General features: G+C 36.2%; 1 protein-coding gene across 1 annotated transcript; it reads right to left on the bottom strand.

Annotated features, from left to right (window-relative positions):
* Positions 1-973: 973 nt before the first annotated feature.
* Positions 974-18,893, bottom strand: LOC128513466 (polymeric immunoglobulin receptor-like). Its single transcript, XM_053487214.1, has 10 exons — positions 18,858-18,893; positions 14,312-14,666; positions 13,791-14,096; positions 11,394-11,544; positions 10,676-10,736; positions 8,820-8,825; positions 4,036-4,084; positions 3,524-3,841; positions 3,003-3,308; positions 974-1,125 (listed from the first exon to the last, which is right to left on the bottom strand). Exons 1-10 carry the CDS (start codon positions 18,891-18,893, stop codon positions 974-976), a joined length of 1,740 nt encoding a protein of 579 aa, XP_053343189.1.
* Positions 18,894-19,732: the final 839 nt, after the last annotated feature.

The following is a 19,732-nucleotide window of genomic DNA, read 5'->3' as shown; positions in this document are numbered from 1 at the left end:
TTGTTTTTACTTTTTAATAAAAAAATTTTGTTACATAAAATTTTTCTGTGACTCGTTCCTTGGGTCATTTTTTTACTCTACCTTTTAATAAAAGCTTTTAGATTATATACTTTCTAATATTGTATATTTTATAGATTATTAACACAGCAATACTTTTCTACTTTTATTTGAAATTTTTTATATAATTAGTATATTTTATTATTTTATTATAGTATATTTAATATAAATAATAAATATTTAAAATAATATACTTTATTTTAAACCTCAAGTTATTTTGTTATCAATTAATAAACAGAGACATAATAAGTTACAAATTTAATTTTTACAGAAAATTGCTGTAAAATAAAAACTTAATGTATACTGTAAAATTACAGTAAATTTCTGGTGTCTGTGCTGCCAGTATTCTACTGTAAATTGTAAAAAAAAAAAAAATACAGAAATATACTGTGTTTTATGTTTATAATAATGAACTGTAAAGTAATTTAACAGTATGACAACTGTGCTGCCCGTAATGAGTTCTTGATTCAACAGGTCTAGCAGTAATTGGGCCTGGGTGTGGGAAGTAACTTTTACAAAATTTTCCAGTTCATAAAAGTCACATTGATCAAAAAGAACAAAAGAACAATTATTTTTCCACACAGGTCTGGGTAGGTTTGGACAGCTTTTTTACATTAATAAATTAAATCACCATTTAAAAACTGCATTTTGTATTTACTTGGGTTATCTTTGTGTAATATTAAAAATATTTGTGTGATAATCTGAATCATTTAATTGCAAACAAATATGCAAAACATCAGGAAGGGGCAAATATTTTTCATGGCACTCTACCAAATATAATTATTTTTAAATATCTTATGATCTGGGATAGCTCTCATTTTGAGTCAAGACCCAAAAGTTGAGAACACCTGCATAGAGAATACAGAGAAACATGAATATCTGCAAAACTGCATAAAATAACAGCATGCTTTTCTATTTACTTGGATTTAATGGTTGGATCATGGTCACTGGTTGTAGGCACTCTTGTTGTCACTGCTGTAGTAAGTTCTGTAGTCGGAATTGTAGTCGGTGTTGTGGTCGGTGTTGTTGTCGTTATTGTAGTCGTTGTTGTTGTCATTGTTGTTAAAACTAAAAAAAAGAAAAATAATTCATCACATCATTTCCTAAATAAAGAATCAGTACGTGCAGGTGTGAAACTAGAGATTTTGGGCTCATTGAAAGCCTACTGTAGCAAACTGGGACCAGACCTTGACAAAGCCAGCTGTTTTTAATTGTCATAGCTAAACACACCAAGTTCCAAACCATTTAAAGCTTTTACAGCATGGATTAACATTATTTTGTAAGCTGGTACTGAAGCTCTTTTGAATATCTATACAGTACATTACATGAGCTATAAAATAATGTTCACAGTTAAAAACATGTGCTATTAATTTTCTACAAGATTTTTCTACAAGCAGGTCTACAAGATTTTATCTCAACCAACCAGACGTTGCTGGATGAAGCTGAGAACGTGAATAAAATGACAATCTGTAGACTGTTGGCCCTCTAGTTAGATCAGTGTTAAGCTAAAACTATTGTCAACTTTAGCTGTTTTTCTTCTTTGGCTGGGAGTTGGGTTTGGGGAGAGAGTGTCATTAGGCTCGCTATTAGTGAGAGTTGGGTTTGGAGAGAGTGATGTCAGACTCAAAAAAGCTATAATGGATGGCACGGAAGGACAGAATTAATTGACTTAACGAGCATGAATCACATGCATTTTCCAAGTTTAAGACAAATTGTGAATTAAGCATCAAATTAATAACTCCTTTCCTGGGGAAATTGTAATACACCAGCAACCACATTTATTACAGTATATAATCATCAAGTGGAAATGAAACTCATCAATTTCTTTGCACATAGAGATAGACAAACACAAACATAAATACACTGACTGTAAGCAATTCACATTAAAAGCCTGAGTGTTGATTCAACGCTTTCAGATTCCATTTGAGCCCAAGCTACTAACACTGTGACCAACACATGTGTGTGTTAAACATTTTTTAATGGGTTCGACCCATGTTGTACAGGCAGCACTATAAAGCACGGACACAAGGCGTGGTCTTACGGGAAAAGGGGGATTTTTATCCACTTCTTTATACACTTGCAGAAGAAGAGGCCGTCTAGCTAGTGAGCGAGGAGTGAGCAAGGAGCAATATTGGATTTGGGTGCACTCCACATCTTTTATTTTGTGTTTATATGAGTGTTTACGCGGAAGTCGTCATTTATGCGCACATGTACTGTTTTTATAACACGTGTGCACGTGTGTAAAGAAAGAGCAAGTCTCATTTGCGAGGTTAAAGATCCACTTTCTCTCTCTCTCTCTCTCTCTCTCTCTCTCTCTTATTGTGTCAGCCTGCTCTACACTTTGTTTGTGTGCACACGCGTCATTGTACAGCGTGCTTCTTCCCCCCTCCTCACACACACACACACACTTACTTAACGGAAACCCTGCTCTATCGCGATTCTTTTCAAAGGTAAAATGCAGATCAATTTGTTTAATTTTTACTTTACAGCTTTTTTACTGATTTTTACTCAAGTGTGATTAGCGATGTTCCTTGTTAATTTTCCCAATAAAACAGTGTTTCCGTTAATGTGTGTGAAACTTAAATTAGAGAGGAAAAAAGGGTTACTGTGTAAGATGAGAAGAGGGAGATGGGAGGGGCTTATTCCTCCTCTTCTCTTACTTTAGCTGCACACACACATACACAGCGCGAGCGCGCACAAACACACAGTTACACAGTGCCTGCGTGCACAAACACACACACACACACACACACACACACACACACACTAACAGAAACACTTATCTGTCAGGATTATTTTTTTACTTTTTCGAAGGTATTTATTTAATTCAAGGTTCCACTGTATTATGTGGAACAGAGGCGAAGCTAGACCCATTTAAACTAAAGTACAATAAAATGTGACAAATCTCCCACCCTTTTTGGTGCCAATAGTGTGTGTGATAATACCTGGAGGTGGATCACTGACATTGACATGAACAGGAAACTGTAGATCTTCTACACTGCACCAGTACCAGCCAGCATCACTCTTATTCAGTCCTCTCATCTCCACACTGAAGGATCTTTTCCCATCATCACTGAGCTGCACTGCTGAATTCTGGGGTGTTTTTTTCTTATATGTGTAGCAGTCTGTGTCTTTGAATCTGCACCACTGCTTCTGTTTGTTCTGATATGCCTCTCTGTAGAGACACTGGACTGTGACGTTGCCTCCTTCCTCACCGCTCACTCTGCTCTCCTTCACAGACAGATCAGGATCTGAGCACAAATATAGAGTCAGTTATCTGTGATTAATAAGAACTGTGATGAATGCACTAATTACTCTCAGTTTGTAACTTAATTCTTGTTTTCTCTGTGATATAAAGATATAAAGATAATTATTTAAATTAGGGTATTATTCAAATTATATTTAATAATCAATAAAAGCAATACTAAACACACTGATTAGTATTTGCAGGTATCTTAATACACACCTCCTTTCACTGTGATATAAAGGTATTCACTAATATCAGTCCCTCTATCTATCTCCACAACACACCAGTACCATCCAGTGTCTCCTGTCTGGAGGTTATTCATAGTCACAGTAAAGAGACTCTCAGTTGGGTTATCAGTCACTGTCACTCTCCCCTTTGTTTGACTGGTATACGCCTGAATTGAGCAGGTACCAAAGTGTGTCCCAGAGCACCAGTATTTCTTATGCTGTATATATTTCTTCATATCATAAGCACATGGTATAGTCACTGATGCTCCAGTTTTAACATTTAAATGTCTATACGCCTGACTGGCAACACCTGCACACAGAACAGGAACAGAAAACAGAACAGAAAAACACTACAATTACTACAAATAATTTGATCAAAACAAGATTGTACTGATGGTTGATAAATTACTTATTCATCATATAAATACTTTAGGTTTTTGATGTATCAGTGGTTTACTCTGTACATTCATGTGAAATATAGGAATACATGAGAAATGTACTTACTTGAAATTATGAGAATAAAAAAGAAAAAGCAGCTCATGTTGGATTTGCTCTGATGTTAAATAAAATGTGAGGTTTCTTTGTGTCCTGCTCCTCTGTAAAGTTGTTACTGTGTCTGTAGTGTCTTAAGCACTTCCTCTTCCTGCTAAGTTTTACTATGTAGTCTAAAACCACAGCCTGCCTTAATTCAGTGACTGATAGTTAAACTGTAGTAAATCTGATACACTGCAATTCCAAGGGTTTGCACAAAAAAGCCCAATTTGACAACAGTAAATAAACATTTTGTTGTTAAAATCTTATATGTCATGCTGGATGCTTTTGTTTCAGATTCACAGATTAATTACTTTAATTTCCTTATTCAAATTTCTGTGAAAAGATGTAATTTAAAGGCAAGTCTCTAGGCTAATAAATTCTAGCTGTTATTTAAATTGGACACATGGTGTATATATAATTGAGCTCTACTTCTAGTTTTTTTAATTCATTTTAAACTAACCTAAAGTTTGCACCACAATGTCAGCGCCATACTGTAGATAACTTCATAAGGTCAATGCTACTTCACACTTGTTATAAATACTCTTAATACTCTTTAACATCCATTTGTGGTCAAACAGAAACACCACAGACTGGCCAACACATGAGACTAAAACTGAGCTCATTTCATTATAATCTCTTTTAAAGAAACTGTCCAAAGCTGCCAACTCTTATATGCTGAGTGTAAAACACCCAATCACTCATCTTTTTACACTCTCATGTCTCACTTACAGTTTCTCACAAATTCATACTGTATTTTCACAGCAATTGTCTGTGGACGAAGTTAAGGGAACTTCCCCCTCACTTTCTCTTTGCGTTACCATGGTAACATGAGCAAGTCTAATACTTATATTAAATATTTATTAAAACCTAAAAAACCTTAACCTGTGAAGTGAAGACTAATTGTTCAGTTTTCTGCACTGGATTTCAGGCTAATCGGATCGAATCTGATATTAGCTTAATCTGGTTGACACCGACATACATTTACATCTACATGAAGGTATAAAGAAGGAACAATAATGAATACAGTCATACTATTGTTAAACTTTTTTGTTAATATTTATAATTATTTTTATTATTGAACTTATCAACAATAAAATAAAATGAAATAAATATTCAAATCAACAGACCGCAGCAAAGTTAGTTACACACCAGTTGGAGGATTAAAGTGCCCCTATTATGCTTTTTCAAATATGATATTTCATGCAGTGTCATGTAGCTGTATGTAAACATAAACTATCTGCAAACTATCTGTGATGCTGACAGTGCATGATAAATGAAGTTTTTGAATAATATATATGAATAATATTTGAATAATGTCCGCCCACGTTTTACGTCGTGAACAACTTGCCCGCCATCTTACAATTAATGTTAGCACACTCTTGTTAATGTGACTGGTTCATGCCAGGTTCGCTTAAACACTTTGTAATATAAAAAAAAAACAATAAAAACGAGAGCACATGAAATCCTTTTTAACAGTTTATTCTCCACCATTCACCAAAACTGAACTTAACACTCGCGAAGTGCGCATGCCCCTTGCCCTTCTACGGCAATCCCCGAGGGGAAAAATGCATCGCACACACATATGCACATCAGGTGCGCCCATGCATCTAACATTAACATATGACACTTACCACTGAGAAATGTCCTGCTCAAGTCATGCTAGCTAAACAGTTTTCTGTCGATGTGCCGCTTTAACCGTTTTATCGGCAGACTCCGGCTCAAATTGATACGGTAAAACCGACGCCATCTTTTCTATGTATTGACGGGTCTCCAGAGCCATCATTCAGTTATGGTAAAGGGTGTTTAGTTTTCCGGCACACGCTATAGCGGTCGACCAATCATAAAGGAACGCACCACCTGACCAATCACAGCAGTGAGGGCTCACGAAAAGGAGGGGTTTAGACAGACTGATTTTTCTAACTGCTTCACATGAGTCATTTACGAATCATTTAGACTTAGAGTAAAATTTTATCTATTTTTGGAGAAAACTAAAGTGTTTTTTTGACCTTGAATACAGGTAAAACTGTTTTAAGAGACTCATTAAGCAATATTAGCAACCTTTCAAATGACATAATAGGGGCACTTTAAAGAGGGTATGAGTGCAGTTACCCAAAGAGGGACATACATTTCAATATTTACTGTATTGTAAGTATTTTCATCGAGTCTAATCATGAAGAACTTTAATATTTATAAGAACACTGAAAGTCTAATAAACGTGATGGTCATTAGCTTTAGCCCTAGTCCTAGCCATTGTTCCTGTATTCATGATTTTATCATTATATTTTTTTTTAAACTCCTATTAAATAAACCATCGATTGCAATTGCATCCTACCTTTCCTCCAAATATTACAAAACACACAAGGCTCAAACTCTTTCCTCACTGAGATTAATGATCTCATCAAGAGGTTATGATGGGGTAAAATTTGATTCTGCAGGGTTTTTCCTCCAGTGCCAGTTTCATAGTGACTGTTTGACAGATCCTAAGCCATGGAAACAGCAGTGGAGTCAGTTTATGCTCTCCAGGCTCAAGGAACCGGCACTTATCCATCATACTATATTATACTACTCTCAGAAAACTCACAAGCCTTCCTCCTCTTCAAGTGTACTTTGGTTGGCAATTGATTCTATGTAGAAATCATTAAGGAGTTTATGGTAACTTTCCTTGCATGCTGCTAGTCTGTTTTTAGCACCTCAAGTAGTTCCTCTTCATACTAACTTCAAGCTGTAGTCTAAAAAACACAGTATGTTTTAATTTATTGACTGACAAACTTTAATGGCAACCATTTAATGAACCCCTTACTGATAGTGATATGATGTTATACTATTTTAGTTAACATCATATTATATACCATATTAGTCATTTTCATAATGTGTGGTCTTAAATTAATTATTTTGTTATTTAATCATGTGGTTGTTCCAGGTCCTTCATATGTAACTATACATACAAAAAAAAAAAAAGCTATGGACATATTAATATAAGATTTGTAATATTTATGAATCTCAACTGATTTGTCAGAGTCTTACTTACAATCTCTAGTGTGTTTTTGTTTCTTAACATTTTTGGTACGTCTGTAGGACCTCAAGCAGCTCCTCTTCCTGTTAACTTCAACACTTGCTTGTAAACTATACTGTAGCTTTCACTTTTTTCAACATCTCTCTCTCTCTCTCTTACACACACAGTATTAAAAAAGTATTTGCTTATTTCTGAATTATTTTGTGCATAAGGTATTTGTCACACTGTGTTTTCCTTGTGTCTCATCTAAATGATTCAGATTTTAATATTACAGAAAGATAAGCTGAGTAAATATGAAATGCAGGTTTTAAATGATTATTGTATTTATTAACCACATTTTCCAAACAATATCCTGATTCTCCCCAAGACGTTTGACAGATATTCTTTGGCCTAATGAGACAAAAGGTGAACTTTTTGCAACGTCGATGCCATAAAACTAACACAGCATTTTAGGAAAATTCTGTGCTCTGAAGGAGAAAGGCCAGGCTTCAGTTCATGACCTTAAGCTCAAGCTTGCTTGGGTAATGCAGCAGGACAACGCCCTGCAATACACCAGCAAGACCACCTCTGATTGGCTCATTGAGATGATGCAACATGACCTTAAACAAGCTATTCATGCTCAAAACTCTAATGTGGCTAAAATAAAACACTTCTGCAAATAAGAGTGGGGCAAAATTCCTCCACAGCCATGTGAAAGAGGTAGAATGAAATCATTTAAAAGCAGCACTTTGTATTTACTTTGGTAATCATTGTACAGTACAATATAATTTGTTTGATTATTTAAAACACTAAAGTGTGACAAATACGGAAAAGAAAAAAGTAAAGAATTTTAACACTTGAAATTTGAGTTGAGTTCAGTTTCTAGATCAAAATTAAATGAAACGTTATGAAATAGCATGCATTAAATATACTTTTTTAAATATTAGGCATGTAATGTTCCTTTCTAAACTTGAGAATATTAAATTAAATATACTGAAATCTACACCTTGAAATTTGCCAGTTTAAAATAGACTTGTGAGAACTTCAAGTTAAATTCAGTGCACATACAAGTAAATTCAGAGTAAATATTTTAGTTTAATAAATTCAGTAGTATTTATATTTTAAAACCAACAATTCAACAGTGGTTCTTTTCCTAAATGTGGTTTTTAAAGTCTGATATAATTTATTGTAACAAAACTGTGAAAAGGTGAAGTTTTGGCATTTTCAAAATAACACAAAATTCACACTGAGGTTGAGAAAACTATTTTAACCATCATGCTGTAGGTGGTATTGGCTGATGTTACTTGCTGTGGGCTAAAATGGGCAGGCATAGGCGCAGAGGGGATGATGGTAGAATTTGTCTTTTTAATAATATAATAAACCACAACAGAGAATAATAAAGAGATTAAACAAAGAAACAAACAAAGAACTCAAACTCTTAACACAGGCTCTTAACCGATACACAGACTCTTTAAATAAATATAGGCTCTCAAGGGAAACACAGGCTCTCAAGCGAAACACAGGCTCTCAAGCGAAACACAGGCTCAGAGCTTAACGAAAAACATAGAGCTGAAGCTACACAATGACAAGACAAACTAGAGACGAGACTAACCAATGACAGGAGAGACCAAAGACTAGACGAGACCGGTGACAGGGAGAGACTAATGACTGAACGTTAGTAGTTAGTGAGGTTAGTAGTTAATCTGGTTATTGTAGACATGGTTGATGATCTAAACATGTTAGTATCTAAATGGGTTAGTACCTGAAGCTACATGGGGAACAAATACACAAGAAGCTTAGCACACAAGAGGCTATAGCCACTAGGGGCCAATCCGGACTAGAGGCTAAGCCTACTGGAGGCTAAAACCGCTAATGGCTAAACACTTAAGTTGCTAACCCTACAAGGACCTACACATACAAGGACCTACACATAGGCACTAGAGACACACTAAACATTACTTACATAAGACAAGAGACGAACTAACAAAAACAGCTCCATAAGTCAAACAATAAACGAACAGAAACATAACAAAACTAGAGCCTTCTTTACTCAAACATGCACTACAAAACTAAATATAAAACAAACAAAACTAAATGCCCACATGACAAACTCATATTATTATTAATGCTCGACCCAGTTTCCCAGAACGAACGGCTATTTATAAGAGGTCTAGTGTAATGAGCTAACTCGGTTCAGGTGAGCACTCTCATCATCTGACCGAGGTGCCTTCTGAGAAACTGAGTCTACAAACAAAAACTACAAGAAGAAGACTGCGAGCACACAGTGCCCTCTAGTGGTGAGCCCTCACATTAACATAATATTTTTGTTTGATCATAAATGTTTGGTTTTTATCACCTTGTGCAAGAAAAATCGTTCGCAACACTTCTTGTTTGATTTAAATAAAAATAATTTTATTTTATTTAAATAAAATAATTTAGTTCTCATTTTGCTGGGAATCTGCCCAGATATATCTTAATAAATTTCGGCCCTTGCATCCTGTAATCAGTCAAGTCTTAGAATATTTTATAAAGCAATTTTGCATGTCAGATAAACAGAAACAGGAAGCATAACACAAACATTATACAAATCAGTAACGCAATAGCAAAGAAATGAAAGTAGTATATTTTTTAAATAGAAAATTGCCTAGGAATGTAAATTATGAAATAGATAGATAGATAGATAGATAGATAGATAGATAGATAGATAGATAGATAGATAGATAGATAGATCTGTAAGGGACAGTGTGGGATTCTGATCTCATCTTTTCAAATGTTTCTGACAAAATCAAATCTGAGATAAAACACTACCAGTTTTTCATTATTTATTCATACTGTATTCATATTTTGTGCTGCTTCTCCTGTACAGGGTTGCGTGGCGGCCTGAACCCTGCCCCAGGAGACTTTAAGCACAAGGTTGGGTATACCCTGGACAGGTGCCAGTCCATCACAGATCACAGCTTTCAGTTGTGTGCAGTACAGAACTTCACTGGCTTTCTAAAACATAGAACAAACAAGGGATTAACCACAGTATATATTACACCATGTGCTGTGAAATCATGCTTGTACCTGTGTGATGGGAAGTCGGCTCCCGAAATGATCAGAAAAGAAACAAATTTATGTCAGTTCATTTCTGCACATTCAGCACATCATTTGTCCACAACAGGAGGAATGTTAATAATTAATACTGGACCAACTATCCACAGTAATTCTCCCTGATGGTACCTTTATAGATGTTCCAAAATATAAAGAATGTTTCAATTTTTTATTTATTTTATTAGGTGACATTAGCGAGCACCACAGCTATATTCTCTGTGCTCCTGAAAGAATACGGGAACGGGTTACTCCAACAACTTAGACCATTCCAAGTGCTTTTGTATGACATAGGTGTCACTGAATCTTTGATACACAAAATGTACATGAATTTCAATTGCAGATATTGTTTTCCTTCATCACCATTATTTTAACTCACTCACTCTCACTCATCGTCTATACCACTTTATCTTGAATTTAGGGTCGCAGGGGCCGTGGAACCCCTTCCAGGAGGCACTTTTTTTTTTTACATTTGGTGAATCAGATTACAAGATTTAACAAAAGAATATGTGTGTGTGTTTGAACTCAAATGGTTTTCTCACTGCTAAACGTTGCTGTCACATGCGCTGCTGTGGGTGAGAAATAATTCCTGTAGGAAGCACAACATGTAAGAAAAAAAGAGTTCATACATAAATAATTTATTTGATATGTAAGGTCCGTTCATATCTGTTTATAAATTCGTAACTCGAATGGTTTTAAGGCTGGAACTTATTACTTATTAACTGTTATTGAATTTCTTTAGATCGGTTTGCTTTTTATTTTGTACATACAGTACACACTTTTTATTTGCGCAGTTTGGAGTTTGTTGCATTGCATTGCACTACTGTTGTACTTGTACAACCATGTATGTGACATAAAATTCTTTAATCTTGAATCTAGCGATAATCAGGTCCGGATGTGGCGATTTCACTCTTTCCAAAAATCTAAGTTCATTCATGATGTAGCAAGGGGGTCCTTTTTTTTTTTACTCAGGGCCAGAGAGGTTTGGCACGTTTTTTTTTTTCTTAATAAATGAAATCATCGTTTAAAAACAGCATTTTGTATTTCTTGGGTTATCTTTGTGTAATATTACATTTTGTTTGAAAACAAATTGATAAAGCAAGCAAAAAATAATAATAAATCAGGAAGAGGCAAAACTTTTTCAACCCCTACATGAAGAATACATAGAGAATTATGGCTAGGTCCCTAAAAATCTGCAAAACTGCAGAGGACAACAGCATGCTTCAATAAATGCTTTTCTGCTTACATGTATGTAGTGGCTTGTTTAGTGGCTGTGTTCACTGTAGTCACTGCTGTAGTTACTGTTGTAGTCGCCGCTGTAGTCACTGCTGTAGTCACTGCTGTAGTCAGTGCTGTGTTTATTTCTTTAGTCACTGATGTACCTGCCGTTGTCAAAACTAAGGAAGAAAGACATCGTTTTTTCATTACAAATCAGTTTTTATCACAGTATCTCTTAAATACAGGAAACTCTACACAAAACTAAAGACTCCGGCCTCCTTGGAAGTCAGACATACTGTACAAGGACCCCAACCTTGACAAAGCCAAGTGTTGAGCTGAAACTATTGTCAACTTTAACTGTTTATCTTTTTAAGCTGCGAGTTGGGTTTGGGGAGAGAGTGATGTCAGACTCACAAAAGCTACAATGGATGGCACAGCAGGACAGAATTAATTGATATAACGAGCATGAATCACATGCATTTTCCAAGTTTAAGACAAATTGTAAATTAAGCAGCAAAATAGTAACTCCTTTTATTGGGGAAGTAGTGATACACCACAACCACATTTATTATATAATCATCAGGTGTAAATGAAATTAATCAATTTCTTTGCACAAAGAAATAGACACACGCCAACATAAATACACTGACTGTAAGCAAATTATATTAAAAGCCTGAGTGTTGATTTAACAATTTCAGATTCCATTTGAGCCCTAGAGTGTTAATTTAAAACTAGACATTTTGCCGTGTTGTCACCACGTTGTTTTCTCCTTCAGTGTTATGTAACTATGCGTTTCTTTACTGAAAACCAGATTAAAATTTTAGCATTTTGTGTACATGCCAGATTCATACATACACTGTGCAAACATTACAGTGGAACCTCGGATAGCAAGTAACACGGATTGCAAGCGTTCTGCAAGATGAGCAAAAATTTAAAATAAAATTTTGTAATAAGTTCAACCCATGATGTAAATAGGGAAGTAAAGGGTTAAAGGATTGAGGATGGAAATAAAAGAAAGGAATGGTGTGGTGGGCAATGCCACTGGCTGGTGAGTGGTGGAGGCAGGCAGAGTGTTAGCGTGGGTCCGTGTGGACAGCAGCAACTGCACGGTTTGCTCTTGCTGGCCCTGCTCTTGGGCGATGCCCGGACCAGACCCTCCCAGCTCTCTGTCGACGCAGCCTCAGACCGGAGTCCTCTCTGACATCTGGCGGCTTTCCATGGAAAAAGTATCCCAACAATCCTGAGCTACAATCCCAGCTTTGTTTTATAGCGTGGGGAGAAGCCCAGGATCACCAACGAAGATAGCTCACCAGCCGTGCCTAATTCCGCGGCCCCACTCCTTCGCACACCTGCTAGTGAGCGAGAAGTAAGCGAGGAGCGATATTAGATTTGGGCGCACGCCACATCTTTTATTTTGTGTTTCTATGTGTGTGTACATGAAAGTCGTCCTTTCACCCGCTCATGTACTGTTTTTATAACACACGTGTGTGTGTGCGTGTGTAAAGCAAGAGCAAGTCTCATTAGCGAGGTTAAAAATCCACTCCCTCTCTCTCTCTCTGTGTCAGCCTGTACTGCACTTTGTGTGTGTGCACACGCGTCATTAGATAGCATGCTCCTTCCCCGCTCCTCTCGCCTTCAGGCACACCTCTCCTTCTCACACACACACACACACACACACATTTAACGGAAACACTGCTCTATCGCGATTCTTTTCAAAGGTAAAGTGCAGATTAATTTGTTTCATTTTTATTTTACAGCAGTGATTCCATTAGTGTGCGCTTACTCAAGTGTGATTAGCGATGTTCCTTGTTATTTTTTTCTGATAAAACATTGTTTCCATTAATGTGTGCGTGTGTGTAAAACTCAAATAAGAGAGGAGAAAGTGTTACTGTGTAAGACAAGAAGAGGGAAAGGGGAGGGTCTTATTCCTCCTCTTCTCTTACTTTAGCGAGCGTCCACAAACACACAGTTACACAGTGCCTGGGTGCACAAACACACACACACACACACACTAACAAAAACACTTATCTGTCGGGATTTTTTCACTTTTTTCAAAGGTAAAGTGCGGGTTACTTGTTTTATTTTTACTTTATATTTTGTGTTAATTATTTTTAATGTATTTATTGTATGTTTTTTTGGGTTATGAATTGAATAATTTGAGTTTCATTATTCCTTATGGGGAAATTTTGATTGAATTCAAGGTTCCACTATATTATGTGGAACAGAGGCGGAGCTGGACCATTTAAACTAAAGTAAAGGGGGGGTACAGGGGATGTTTTATTGGATTATTTACCTTTTTTGCCACAAGAAAGAAAGAACATTAATTAATTGTAAATTGTAGATACCATACTCTGCAACTTGTCATCCAATAAAATGTTACAAATCCTCCACCCTTTTTTGGTGCCCATAGTGTGTGTGATGATACCTGGAGGTGGATCACTGACATTAACATGAACAGGAACCTGCAGATCTCCTACACTGCACCAGTACCAGCCAGCATCACTCTTCTTCAGTCCTCTCATCTCCACACTGAAGGATCTTTTCCCATCATCACTGAGCTGCACTGCTGAATTCTGGGGTGTTTTTTTCTTATATGTGTAGCAGTCTGTGTCTTTGAATCTGCACCACTGCTTCTGTTTGTTCTGATATGCCTCTCTGTAGAGACACTGGACTGTGACGCTGCCTCCTTCCTCACCTCTCACTCTGCTCTCATTTACAGACAGATCAGGATCTGAGCACAAATATAGAGTCAGTTATCTGTGATTAATAAGAACTGTGATGAATGCACTAATCATTCACAGTTTGTAACTTAATTCTTGTTTTCTCTGTGATATAAAGATATAAAGATAATTATTTAAATTAGGGTATTATTCAAATTATATTTAATAATCAATAAAAGCAATACTAAACACACTAATTAGTATTTGCAGGTATCTTAATACACACCTCCTTTCACTGTGATATAAAGGTATTCACTAATATCAGTCCCTCTATCTATCTCTACAACACACCAGTACCATCCAGTGTCTCCTGTCTTCAGATGTTTCATAGTCACAGTAAAGAGACTCTCAGCTGGGTTATCAGTCACTGTCAGTCTCCCCTTTGTTTGACTGGTATACGCCTGAATTGAGCAGGTACCAGAGTGTGTCCCAGAGCACCAGTATTTCTTATGCTGTATATATTTCTTATCATAAGCACATGGTATAGTCACTGATGTTTCATTTTTAACACTTAAATGTCTATACGCCTGACTGGCAACACCTGCACACAGAACAGGAACAGAAAACAGAACAGAAAAACACTACAATTACTACAAATAATTTGATCAAAACAAGATTGTACTGATGGTTAATAAATTACTTATTCATCATATAAATACTTTAGGTTTTTGATGTATCAGTGGTTTACTCTGTACATTCATGTGAAATATAAGAATACATGAGAAATGTACTTACTTGAAATTATGAGAATGAAAATGGAAAAGCAGCTCATGTTAGATTTGCTCTGATGTTAAATAAAATGTGAGGTTTCTTTGTGTCCTGCTTCTCTGTAAAGTTGTTACTGTGTCTGTAGTGTCTTAAGCACTTCCTCTTCCTGCTAAGTTTTACTATGTAGTCTAAAACCACAGCCTGCCTTAATTCAGTGACTAATAGTTAAACTGTAGTAAATCTGATACACTAGCTCAGTGAAAGTGAATAAATATTTGTCTGCATTTATTGTGGGAAAACCTGGATAGACATCATCATTTAATACTCTTTAACATCTTTTTGTGGTCAAACAGAAACACCACAGACTGGCCAACACATGAGACTAAAACTGAGCTCATTTCATTATAATCTCTGTCAAAGAAACTGTCCAAAGCTGCCACCTCTTACACGCTGAGCGTACAGTAAGACACACCCAGTCACTCATCTTTTCACACTCTCATGCCTCACTTACAATTTCGCACACATTCATATTTTCACAGCCATTGTCTGTGGACGAAGTTAAGGTACCTCCCCTCGACAAAATTCCACAATTCGGAACACTCTGCAATATTTATTAAAACCTAAAAACTGATACCATTTTAAAACATCTACTGTACTATCAAAACATGTATAACTTGCAAAAATGATATTAGATTAATTTACAAAATGTACAAAGATTTTTTTACAGATTACTAACCTATATAATAGTAAGGATTTATTGATTAAATTAAAATTTAAATAGCCTGCTGACCTATTAATAAGATGCCGTCCTTTTTTAAAGCTCCATTTCTTTTATGCTCCAGTGAAACGCAATGACTATTTAGAAATATCTTTTAACCTGTGAAGTGAAGACCCATTGTTCAGTTGTCTGCACTGGAATTTTGGCTAATTAGATCCTATCTAATATTAGCTTAATCTGGTTAATATTGACATACATTTACAGCTACATGAAGGTATAAAGAAGAAACAATAATAGAAACAGTCATACTATTGTTGAACTTTATTATTATTATATTATTATTATTATTATTATTATTATTATTATTGATTAACTGATCAACAATAAAAAAATAATTATTAAAATAAATATTCAAATTGACAGACTGCAGCAAAGTTACACACCAGCTAGAGGATTAAAGAGTGTGTGAGTGCAGTGACATAGTAATTTCGCAAAAGGGACATACATTTCAATACTTACTGTGACAATAAAGTATTTGCATCAAGTCTAATCATGAGGAACTTTAATATTTATAAGAACACTCAAAGGCTAATAAAACTTGATTGTAATTAGTTTTAGCCCTAGTCCTAGCCATTGTTCCTGTATTCATGATCATATTGTGTTTGTTTTATTCGATTATAATTGAATTGATATATTTACTGTATATAATTCTCACTTACTCACTCTCACTCATCGTCTATATATCTGTATTCAAGGTGACAGGGACCTGAAGCCTATCCCAGGAGGCGGGGCACAGGGATTGACAGGGTGCCATTCCATCGCAAGGCACACAAACTCACACACACACTATGGGCGATTTGGGAACGCCAATTAGCCTAATCTGCATATCTTTGGCCTGTGGGAGGAAACCAGAGTACCCGGAGGAAACCCACCAAGCACAGGGAGAACATGCAAATTTCATGCACACAGAGACGGGAATCGAGCCTGGCCGGAAATTAAACCCAGACGCTGGAGGTGCAAGACGACAGTGCTAACCACTACAACACCGTGCCACTCTATATAATTCTGTATATAAAAAAAGGAACAGAACTGCATAAACCGTGATCTTATGAATAAAGTAAAGTGGTAAAGCCTTAATTTCTAATTTTTATTTTATGTTTTTAACAGATCTGTCTCAAAGCGCATGTCAGGTAGTCCATCAGATGTCCATATTTAAAGAATTAGTCCAACTGAACATCTTAACACATTTCTAATTTTAATAATTTCTCACCCACACCATCATCTCTGACTGCATTTCCTAAAAGTGATGGCAAAATGTGAGTGCAAACAAACACAAATCCTTTTTTGAAAAACATGTTAAACATTTTTCAGCCATCATGGTGTTTTATCCAGTTTTACACATTTGTAAATTTGTTTTCTTATTTAAGGTTTAACATGTGTTTAATGTGCCACCACCGGTGTAAGTGTATGTAAACAGTAAGTAAATAGATAAGATAAGATAAGATATACCTTTATTCGTCCCACAGTGGGAAAATTTCTACATTACAGCAGCAAAGAACAATGTGCAAGCATAAAATAGTGACAGTTCCATCTATAAACACAAAAGAAAAGTAAAATAAACATTATTAAAAACAAATATTTATACAGAGTACAGTAAATAAATACAAAAAATGAGGAAAACAATACAGTAGTTATACTGTACTTTCAGTATATATTACTAGGTAATATAATATTGCACAGTTTAAAACAAAATGTTATTGCAAAGTTAGTATTGCACGAAAATGTAAGATATTCTAACTATAGTGTAAAATAATGTACCTATATTTAATATATTGTATTTAAGGCATTGTAACAACAGTATTATTGCACCAACAGTGTATCACAGTAATAATAAAAGTGTACTGTGAGTGGTGCAACTCTGATTGTACAATCTAATAGCAGCAGGGAGAAAAGACCTCCAATATCGCTTAGGATGTAACAGTCTGTCACTGAAGGAGCTGCTCAGCTCCAATATAAATTGTAAAAAAAAAAAAAAAATTCTCAGCAGGCGAATTTCGAGGTCCTTCACGATCTTCCTGGCCTTGGTCCACCACCGCTTGCTGTAGATTGATTGCAGGTCAGGGAGCTCGGTGCGGATGGTGCGCTCTGCTGATTGCACCACCCTCTGTAGAGCTCGCCTGTCCTGCATGGTGCTGTTGTCAAACCAGGTTGAGATGTTTCCCGTCAGGATGCTCTTTATGGTGCAGGAGTAAAAGTTCCTGGGTACCTTAGAGGGCAGTCTGAAGTCTCTCAAGCGTCTGAGGTGGTAGAGATGCTGTCGGGCCTTTTTCACCACAATGTTGATGTGACAGGACCATGACAGGTCCTGCGTGATGTGAACACCGAGGTATTTGAAGCTCTCCACGCTCTCCACTGGGCCCTCGTTGATGACGGGGGTCTGGTAGTTCCGCTCCTGCTTAGTGCTGAAGTCCACTTAAGTCCGTCTTACTGACGTTTAAAAGGAGGTTGTTTCTCGGGCATCGTGGGCCTGATATCTAATTTTACTTTTTAATATGCTATTAGCAGAGGTGTAGTGTTCTTTAAAATTAAGTAAGCACAAGTTTCTGATTAAACAGCTGTAGAAACTGTTAAATTCTATTTTTGCCTCAGGTGATTTAACAAGACTTACTAAAAAAATTCAAAAGCCTAATTCTCATTTGACATTTTATTTGTGCACACAGACACCCGCTAGGCATTGGCTAGTAGAATGTTTACCAGTAACTGTAGAAGTCAAGCAGAGATATTACAAGCTGATACAGTATACAACTTTGCTCATGTTAACCACAGTGTGACGTATTAATAACCAATCTTAGCTCACAGCATGACAACAATATGACTTAAATACATGTGGAAATTGCTAATAGCTTCAGAATGTGAGAGTGAAATCAAAATGAAAAAAAAAAAAAAAAGGTTTGCAGTAGCTGCTTAACCTGTTGGATGTACTTTAGGTTCTCATGATCAAATAAGAAAAAAGTGTTATGCCGCTTCCAGCCAGTGTCACAATTCTTCCAGGGCCCTCTTAAACGCCAGATTTCTCAGTGACCTAGTCATACCTCGAATCTGTGGGGCTAAGGTGATGAGAAAATACCATACCTACATCAGAAGTGTCAACTTTAACAATAAACGGCTTTGCCAGATCTTTAATTATTGGGATGGGGGCAGAAGAGAAACGTGGCTTCAATTGCTGAATGGCCTTATCAGCTACGGTAGGACTGACCCTCTTCTTTTTGAGGGAGGGGATTGATGCCACCACAGAACTGAATCCCTTCATGAGCTTTTAATAAAATTTGCCAGGAAAACACTGTACCTCTTTAATGCATCCAGACGTGAGCCAGTTCCTCATGGCTTAGGTCTTTCTCAGTTTCATCTGTTTTTGGCCCATAAGGTTATTAAAGTACCCGAAATAACACAGAATTTTGTCCATTTTGGCATAAACAACCCAACAATGGGTTTACAGAAACCCAGTATTTTTTAGAGTGTATTAGTAGTAATACACTCTAAAAAATACTGGGTTAAAAAAAAAAAACACGTTTGGGTTGTTTTTAACCCAGCTGCTGGGTAAATATCGGACCAACTACATGCTGGGTTAATTTAACCCAGCAAAATGGGTTATTTGTTTAACCCAGCAAGATGGGTTAAATATACAACCGAAATGCTGGGTCATATTTAACTATAATGCTGGGTTAATTCTACCACATAAATTGGTCAAATGTTCTACCCAGATGTTGGTTCATTTTAACTGGAATGTTGAGTTAATTCTACCTCACAAATAGGTTTTTACTATTTTCATGTTTTACAGTGAATCTGTAAAAAAAATAATTTTTTTTTAAAACCTGTAAGGGTTAACCCCTAGAGGGCGCCAAACGCGCACTAATTATGTTTATGTTTGTAGGTTAGTTTGAGTTGGACTTCATGTCCCATACTGCACCTCGGCCAGGTGAGGGGAGCAATCACCTGAACCGAGGAGAGTATTTAAGTGAATTATTATAAATAGCCTGACTGAGGTTCAGTCAGGCATCTAGCATTTGTTGTGGTAGTTATTATTACTGTTAGTATGACTAAAGTAGGGAATTCTGTTGTGCTCAAACTCTAGCGTTTTGTTTCAGTTTTGTTTTGCTTTGTCATTAAATTAAGAGAACATCTAAAACGTCACTCTTTGCCTCTGCATTTGTGCCACGCCGA

The sequence above is a fragment of the Clarias gariepinus genome, chromosome 25, assembly GCF_024256425.1.
Source record: "Clarias gariepinus isolate MV-2021 ecotype Netherlands chromosome 25, CGAR_prim_01v2, whole genome shotgun sequence".
NCBI classification, from domain to species: Eukaryota; Metazoa; Chordata; class Actinopteri; order Siluriformes; family Clariidae; genus Clarias; species Clarias gariepinus.
Note: the sequence above shows the minus strand (reverse complement) of the source record. Positions and strands in the feature narration are given on the sequence as shown.

Coding starts and splice junctions, on each gene's coding strand:
- LOC128513466 (XM_053487214.1), bottom strand. CDS start 18,893: ATGAGGAACTGGCTCACGTCTGGATGCATTAAAGAG. Junction 14,667..18,857: donor CGTCTGGATGCATTAAAGAG/GTACAGTGTTTT, acceptor TAGTAATTGTAG/TGTTTTTCTGTTCTGTTTTC. Junction 10,737..11,393: donor AAACAAGCCACTACATACAT/GTAAGCAGAAAA, acceptor TGCTTCCTACAG/GAATTATTTCTCACCCACAG.